This window comes from Nicotiana tabacum, chromosome 11 (assembly GCF_000715075.1).
Source record: "Nicotiana tabacum cultivar K326 chromosome 11, ASM71507v2, whole genome shotgun sequence".
Classification (NCBI taxonomy): domain Eukaryota; kingdom Viridiplantae; phylum Streptophyta; class Magnoliopsida; order Solanales; family Solanaceae; genus Nicotiana; species Nicotiana tabacum.
Window position 1 is genome coordinate 141,834,754 of NC_134090.1, and position 8,966 is coordinate 141,843,719.

Here is an 8,966-nt window from a genome sequence, read left to right on the forward strand (position 1 = left end):
TTTCGTTCGATTTCGGGCCGCCGATTGCCATATTCTTCATTCCTGTTTTTTTGCTTTTTATCAAGTTAGGAAAGGGACTTTGAAAGATGAGGAAGATGGACTATAACTTGAACGGTATTTAAGGAGCGGGGGTGAGGGTTGTGGTGGCGAAAAAGGAAAAGGAGTTGCGGTAGTGGGTGATGTGGTACAAATTCTTGGGTCGGGTAATAGGTAAGATAATGGGTGAGTTTTTAATTAGAGCCGGGTATTTAAAATTGGGGTTGGGTCTTTTTGTTCCTAAGCTGCCACATCCGTCTAAATTAGGGGCAAATCAGTGCCAATAGTAAAACGGTAGGGAGTTAATTGAACGAGTTGTATAACGGAGGATATATTTAAACTATTTTAGACAGTGCAAAGATATATTTGACCCAAATAATATATCTTCGTAATTTTTATCTCTCTTGGACGGTCACATGCCCTACATGTGAGCTTTTTTTTTTCTAACTTAAAATTTCTACATGCATGTGGAGAATATCAAACACATTCAAAAATGCTTCGTAATTTATCTTAACCCTATACTCGATATACTGATTGGTTAAATAGCAAAATATAAAGAATAATTACTACTAGCGGTTAAATTAGATATGATGATCATTGATTGGAGATGGAGGCCGACACAACGATCAAATGTGTGATCTAGCGGCCGATGAAGATGGAATAAAAATTTATTGAAAGCATAGTAAAAAAATAAAATCGTGTAACTATTTTTACACGCATTAGTTTCGATGAGTACGCCATGTTTTTTTGTCTCTACAAATAAGATGTAAGCAAGCCATATATTTTGCATATGAGTGCAAAGTAGTATAATAAAGGAAGAAAAATGCAGTAAACAAAATAGTCTCAAATGAAGGAAAAATATTTACATAATTAATCCTAAGTGCCCGTTTGGACATAAAATTTGATGGAAGATTTTTCCAAAAAAAAAATCACTTTTTTTGAAACCAGCGTTTGTTCATAAAATTTACAATTTTCACTTGAAGATGCATTTTGGAAATTTTCGAAAATTTGAAAAACTACAAAAGACTATTTTTCAAAATTTTCACTCAAATCACTCACAAAACTTCAAAAACAACCAAAACTGAAATTTATGTCCAAACACAACTCTAAAATTCAAATGCCATCTTCACTTGAAAAACTTCTTCACTATTTTTTCGAATTATACAATTCTTATGTCCAAACGCCTACTAAGATTCCCAGACGATCTTCATGCTTCCGTAATTTCTTTTTGCTAAATCAACACCATCAAAGTTTAAACTTTAAACCATACGTTACGGGCTCGTTTGGTACGAGGGATAAGATATAATTAATGCCGTGATTAAATTTGAAATGAGTTTATCCCATGTTTGATTGAGATAAAATTACGATATAACTAATCTCATCTCAGTATTGTAGTGTTATTTTTACCCCAATAGGAAGGTGGGATAACAATCTCGGACTAATTATCGAAATAATTAATCGTGAAATAACTTATTTTCCAACCAAACCACCCCTAAAAGTATGATTAATTATTCTTGTTTTTAAAGTAGGGATGCCATTTTAAAAGTCTGAAATTCCCACGGGAGAAATTCAAAAATAGCCAGATTTACAAGCGGTCATTCAAAAATAGCCACAGTTTCAAAAGTAATCAAAATTTAGCCACTTTTTATGTAAAGATAAATCCGAACGAAAATACTGTTCAAAATCCGGAAAATACTCCAGTATATTATGCTGGAGTTCCAGCATAAGTAATCCGAAAAATACTCCAACATACTATAATGGAGTTCTAACATAAGTATATTGGAACTCCAACATATTATAATGGAGTTCCAGCATAAGTATACTGGAAGCATAATATACTAGAGCTCTAGTGTAATATACCGGTCCAACATAATATACTGGAAGTTCATACACAAGTGCACCGATCTCCAGTATATTATGCTGGACCGGTTTCTGTTGCAGCAAAATAACGACTATTTTTCAATGACTTTGCAAACACTGACAATTTTTGAATGACCAATCCGAAAACTGGCTAGCCCGTGCTATTTATACAATTCCCCCTAATAAGTGGACTGAGGACAAAAAGGAATGTACTAGAAGCAAAACCCGTTAGACAAAGCGACGTGCAAAGCCTATTCTGATTGGACAACATCTTAAAAAAAAGTCAATAGAAAAACAAAAAGACTAATAGGGTAATTCCGTAAATAAATGAAAATCAAGGTTTAAAACGAAAAAGAACTTTCTATAATTACTCTAACGACCCTCAAATTTCCACAATGGGGCAAATGGCTCTGTCCAAGCATGACCAAAGAACAAGTCTAACATTAGTCTTCTCAGTTGAATCATTTCTACTAGTTTTATTACTCTTCTCGCTTGTCACCTCTTCATTCTCTGAGATCTTTTTCGAAGAACAGTTTGATGGTACTCATTATTTTTCTTTTCTTTATTCTTTTAATGCTATTTCATAGTTTCATTTTTGAGCTTGTTGTTCCATCCTTTTTTATTTTTTCTGTAAATGGTATGAAAAGAATTGATTTTTAGATACTTCTGGTTACACCCAATAAATTTTCAATGAAAATATTGCCCCTTTTGTGACATAGAATAAAACTAGAACGATTACGGAGAAGATTAGCGTGGCCATGTTTAAGGATTGTCTATATTTTTTTTATTACTGTCCACTTAGAATTTTTTTTCTTTCTTTAAAAGAATTGGGAGATTTTGGATTGGATGAGCTTATGGTTAATTCAAGTGAAGCATGACATCAGTTGGTGAACTTCTTTTTTGTGTCTTTTCACTAGTTCCATTGTATTTTCTAGTTGATTCAGAAGTTGCTTGAAGAAAAAAAAAAGTTTTTTTTTGGGCTGCAGAAGTAATGAGTGAGTTTGAATGAAATATTGATACCTGGGGTGGACTTATTTTTGTATAACGTGCTTGAATTGTTGATGTAGTTATTAGTGACTTTATGAGCAGAAGAGTTGGATCAGTCTACTTCTGTATAAGTTCTTGTTTCACAATGTCACAAGATTAAATCTTCTCTTTATTGATCCTTTTTTGCTGTGATTATACACTGATTAATCTTTTGTTTTCTTGTTTCTTTTCCCTATTGTTTTTTTTTTGAAAAAGTTGATTGGAAGAGCAGATGGGTGAAGTCTGACTGGAAAAGGAGTGAAGGGAAAGCAGGTTCATTTAAGCATACAGCTGGAAAATGGGCTGGTGATCCTGATGATAAAGGTACTTTGACTCTTATCATCTCTTTTTTGGAAGTCTTCATGTGCGTAAAAAAGCTTTCAGATGGACTCTTCAGCTATTCTTATATGTTAAACTCTTCACTAATAATCACAAAAAAAGAAAGGAGAAAAATGAAAATGGTCCACTGAGAATCCACTGGCTAAATCCTCCCAGCCTGAGCACGAGGGGGGAGAGGGGGTTGGGAGGGGGAGGAAGAAACTTAATGAACGGACATAGACTAGTCAGATCACACATTTCACCACTTATTTTGCCTAATATGACCTGTATAGTTTTTATGTTAAGACATGTTTTGAGGCAAGCAAGAAAGATTAGGATTTTTTAGTAGTCATTAAACTTGACGAGTCATGCACCCAATGGTGTGACCAGGTGGTCAAAGTGGGAGGAGAACCATGAAATCTCAAGTTGAGTTACCCGGTACTTGTGTTGATGTGAGGTAGCAGGTATTTGATGGAAAAGTCGAGGTGCGTGCAAGTTATCCCGGACACCACTGTCATAAAAAGAAAAATTGAACTTGACTCACTGTCTCTGTTGTAATATCTTTTGGGAAAAGAAATTTCACTAGTTTGTTGTTACAAATACAAACTGTTTTCAAAACACGATTGTTTGCAATTATTGGATGGTTATAATTCATTTGTCTAAAGACCACATGAAGCTGACAAGTCCATGGACATTTGTTTAAATAGCTCAGTAGCAGATTTCAGGGTGGTTGTGATTTTGCAGGTATTCAGACATCAAGCGATGCCAAACATTTCGCCATTTCTGCTAAGGTACCAGAATTTAGCAACAAGAACAGAACTTTGGTTGTACAATATTCTATAAAGTTTGAGCAAGACATTGAGTGTGGTGGAGGTTACATAAAGCTTCTCTCTGGATATGTCAACCAGAAGAAATTCGGGGGAGACACCCCTTACAGGTTTGTTTCTCAAAATGTTTTTAAGCTATCCCATACGGGGGAAGAATTTTTAGAGTTGCATAGGCATAAATTTCATAAGATATGTTTGTCTTCTGTGATATTTTGGCTTGCAGTCCCAGCTTTTGATTTCTGAAAATTGGGCAGTATAAACTTAGTTTCTGATGTGAAATGTGTTTATTTTAAGAGACAGACTAATCATCTGCCTGAACAAAATTCTGTAAAATGTCACTCCTTAGCCCACCTTCCATTTTAATCTGAAAGTAAACAAGCCCGCTTCTCGATGACCTTAATTAGTAACAGTGGTTGTGAGTTCAGACGCACATTTAACTTTGTCAAATTTCAGCTTGTTTATTTCCCTGATTAGAAAATGGTTGTGAGATTGGATACACATTTAACCTTGGTCAAGATTCAATTATCAGGAGAAGTTTTATTTTGTATCTCATACAACTGACACTAGTTGTATGAGGCTGCTTTTTGTCTCACAGATTTGTGGACCCCAATGTTACACTTCTGGGTCCACAGAAATCTGGGTCCACAAAGTGTGAGACAAAAAAGTTATCTTATACACTAGTTGTATAAGACACAAAATAAAATTTTCCAATTATCGGTATCTGAAAACTGAGCGTAGTTACTGTAAATAGGTTCAAGGATCAAAATTGAAGGAAGCACCAAGAGGTGAAGAATGGAACTCTTTTATCAAAACAAGTCGAAAAGGACCAGATGTTCCTTTTATGTATAAGCTATAGGTTATATTTTTTCATAGTAGTTTGTTTACATGGTACGTATTTTTTCCCTTTTTTTACAAAAAGTCTTTGTTTCTGCAGTATGATGTTTGGACCGGATATCTGTGGTACACAGACAAAGAAACTTCATGTTATACTTTCCTACCAAGGCCAGAATTATCCCATCAAAAAGGATCTACAATGTGAAACAGACAAATTAACCCATTTCTACACATTCATTCTTAGACCTGATGCATCATACAGCATCTGGATTGATGGTCGAGAAAGGGATTCTGGAAGCATGTATACGGACTGGGATATCCTTCCTCCTCGGAAAATTAAAGATGTAAATGCAAAAAAGGTATTTCAGAAAAAAGTTAGGTGCTTTAGGCTGGACTTGTTTATGCCCCTAAACCCAATTCATGTGTATTGTTACATTGGCACCTTCAACAGTTTGGCACAGAAATCCTGTTTATCAGCTATTTCCCCCCGATTTCTTCAATTGATATTTTGACAATTTTAGCTTCTTCTTTGCATTCCTTTCCTTTACTTATTCTGTAAAAATTTCTGATACTCATCTGCTCATTTTCAAATGGCTTATGTGATTTCCATTGCTTATAGCCTGCAGATTGGGATGATAGAGAATATATAGAGGACCCAAACGAGGTCAAACCAGAGGTAGTTCATACTGCACATTTCGTCAGTTTTCTTTGGTTTCTTATGCTTTGAGTTGGTTTTTGCATTTTTCCTTATTGCACTACTTTTTACTCCAGGGATATGACTCTATTCCAAGAGAGACTCCTGACCCAAAAGCTAAAAAGGTTAGTACAGCAGGCTTTAATGTACACTGTCTTAATGTAACCCATGTTATGGATGATGTTCTGAAGTTACTTTTTCTGAGGTGTGGTTATTCTAAAAAGGCTCTTTTCTTTAGTTTTATAAATCAGTTTTTTACTCCTTGGCAGTGAACTTTTTTATTCTTGTCCTCTGTAGTGATCTTTTTGGTTCAAATGTAGTTTGCTAACCAATTTATCTGTTATATCACTACAAACATTCTTATTCTTTGTAAAACTAACTTTATTCCACAAGTGATGTACTCGCTTGTCATCACTGTCTTAGCGGGTTTCTTTACTTCCCCATCCGCACTTGTAGAAAATGTTAGTCCTTTTTCAGTAGTAACAGAGGGGGAATGTGTACAAATACTTCATTGTCCTTCATATATCATAGTTGAGGTACGTTAGAGGCCTGTTTACACCAATGAACTTACATCTTGTAACTTAGCAAGCTAAACTTCCAAAGTTGCTATTCTATTTTAGCCTGATCACTGGGATGATGAAGAGGACGGTATCTGGAGACCACCAAAAATACCTAATCCAGCGTATAAGGGTCCATGGAAACGAAAGGTATGTGAGAATCTTTCTGACTTCTAATTATGAAGCTTGAAATCTTCGAGTTGTAACTGGAATATCTACTTAGCGAGTGTATCTTATGTCCCAGAAAATAAAGAACCCTAATTATAAAGGTAAATGGAGGACTCCTTGGATTGATAATCCAGGTAATGGATGTATGCATTTGTATCGAGATGCATTTTAATACACTTGCCAATGTTCTGACGTTTTGTCATTGTATCGAAAATCCGTTCTGATCTCTCTCTCTCTCTCTCTCCAGAATTTGAAGATGATCCTGACCTCTATGTGCTGAAGCCTATCAAATATGTTGGGATCGAAGTTTGGCAGGTAAGATGAGTAGTCTGAACTAGGATAATGTTGTCTTTTCACATGTAGTTTTTCCTCTATGAAGTTAGAATGGGTGATATACTGATGTGTTTTGTCATGGGCTGCAGGTGAAGGCAGGTTCTATTTTTGACAACATACTGATATGCGATGAGCCAGATTATGCAAAGAAAGTGATTGAGGAAGTCTTTGCTAATAGGGAGGTCTGTCATTGATCCTTTGTCCTATGTTGACTGGTGATAGCTTCATTGCTTCTTCAAAACTTAGATTTCTTGAAACAAGTATCTGCAGGCTGAAAAGGAGGCTTTTGAGGAAGCAGAGAAAGTGAGAAAAGCAAAAGAGGAAGAGGTTGATACCCTGTTTTCATTTATTTAATATATCATGTCTTTTCTGGGCGCAAGTGCTAAAATAGTGGGAATTTTCAGGAAGCCCGAACAGCAAGAGAGGAAGGTGAAAGGAGGAGAAGAGAAAGGGATAGAAACAAGAGGGTCAGTGTTTCATATCTCTCTGAACTCAACATGCTATGTGTTTTTTCCTTTAGTTTTCTGATATCATTTACTCTCTTTTTCCCTTGCCCCATTTCTTATTTTGTTGTAATTCCTTCCTAGTTCGAGATCGTAGCTACTCCGTTTCAATTTCTATGACTATCATTTTCTGCTTGTTTAACTTCTTTGAATGATTCAGATTAGCTGACCGTGGCTTTGGTTATACACTTTATCTTTGACAACTTTGTCTTCCTTTTGTTAACAGATTTCAAACTCAAATAGCTTTTTAAGCTAAAAAGCCATAAGTTGGCTTTGGTTGCTCAATAAGCGTTCAATCAGACCTAATAAGAGCTTGTGGCAGTTATTTAGTCTTCATGTTAAACAAATTCAGTAAAGCAACAAAAAACAATTTTAAAGATAAAACTTTGTAGTAGTCATTATGCCATTCTGTTATTCTATGTCAATGTCTCTTTTTCTTTCCCCAGTAATTCTCTTGGTTGAAATATAGTGTCTGACTTGCTGACAAATTTGTGTTTTGCAGCGCTATCGCCGTGATTACTATGATGACTATCATGTAAGCTCAGAATAAACTGTTCTTTTCTCCCAACTCTCTCTCGCTGATTTCCTAACAGTCTTCTAATAACCTCGCGTATCTTCTAAATCTTTACTTTCTTGTCGCTCTTTGTGGGCTAATAAGAGTTTAAAAAGCTCTCCTACTTTTTTACTGGCTTATAAAATTAAATTTACTTCAGATGCTATGGGCTAAAAAACGTTTGTGGATTTGATTTAGTCATAAAAATTGTTGCAACGAAATTTAGTTCTAGTTCTGATCGATGTTGCTACTTTTTTTTGTTGTTGTTGTTGCAGGATGAACTTTGACTTAGTGTTCAAGGCCATGTTACATCTTCTATTCTTGAGAGGGAAATCTTAGCTTCATTCATTTGGGCTTTGTGTGTTCTCTTCCTGTTGTATTTTACTCCAACAGTAGCTTTATATTTGCATAGTGCAATGTGTTAGGCGCAAGACAGATACTTTTCCATCTTATTTAGCTTCTTTTGAAAAGCTGCTTTGCCAAGCAAAACGTGGCTAAGTATTTGAAAATCTTGAGAATTATCTTACGGATTCAAGCCGTGGAAACAATAGACCCTTGTGGTCCGTGGGAGCTTAGTGTGTGTATTGAGAATGAAGAACCTTTTGGTGGGGAGCGTTTCACCCCCTCGGAATCCTGATTAGCGGAATAAGTGGACTTCGGACCTATTAAATTAAAAAGAAAATAATATTCTCCGGTCTTTAACTAGAAGAAATTATCATATTCTTTTGTCAAATTGTTTTTTTGCTGCTCGTGACAAACACAGTGAAATTTATTTTGCATCTGCCTAACCTTAAGAGTGTTCGTTTGCAGCTTGAAAGTTTAAAACTTTTTCTTTAATTATTTTTTCCTTTTATGTAGAGTCTAGGAATGCAGTTTTTCTCTTTCACGTAAGAATACGAGTTTGTAAATTGATCTCGCTTTAATTCCTGCACGTCGTGTTCATTAATACATGGAGTATTCATTTTGAAATTATAGCCCCAGAGAATGGTTCTCCAAAAAATAAAAATAAAAGAATGCAAAATTTTCATAATCATGTCAATCTTAAAATTCTGTTTTATCCTTTGAAATTCATAGAAACATGTTTACGGTCAAGATAAATCACAACAAAATTCATCTTTAACTCAAAGAATCTAGATAGGGAATAATGTTTCACTCACCCAATTTGAAAAATTAATCGTCTAACTAACCAAATACTATATTCCTTCGTGCTTCCTCTTTGGTTTCGTAAGTGTTTTATTACTTTTTTTTTTTTTTTTA

The 8,966-nt window shown here is 35.1% G+C and overlaps 1 protein-coding gene across 2 annotated transcripts; it reads left to right on the forward strand.

Annotated features, from left to right (window-relative positions):
* Positions 1-2,274: 2,274 nt before the first annotated feature.
* On the forward strand, positions 2,275-8,244 carry LOC107809051 (calreticulin-3). 2 transcript variants are annotated; one of them, XM_075225518.1, is made up of 15 exons: positions 2,291-2,436; positions 3,139-3,246; positions 3,985-4,177; positions 4,819-4,852; positions 5,002-5,260; positions 5,521-5,577; positions 5,673-5,720; positions 6,216-6,302; positions 6,397-6,454; positions 6,568-6,635; positions 6,743-6,835; positions 6,924-6,980; positions 7,058-7,120; positions 7,659-7,691; positions 7,985-8,244. In XM_075225518.1, exons 3-15 carry the CDS (start codon positions 4,138-4,140, stop codon positions 7,994-7,996), a joined length of 909 nt encoding a protein of 302 aa, XP_075081619.1. In that variant the 5' UTR covers positions 2,291-2,436; positions 3,139-3,246; positions 3,985-4,137; the 3' UTR covers positions 7,997-8,244. The 2 variants fall into 2 exon arrangements, with proteins under 2 accessions (XP_016489129.1, XP_075081619.1); XM_016633643.2 differs by lacking the exon at positions 4,819-4,852 and having other exon boundaries at positions 2,275-2,436.
* The last annotated feature ends 722 nt before the right edge of the window (positions 8,245-8,966 follow it).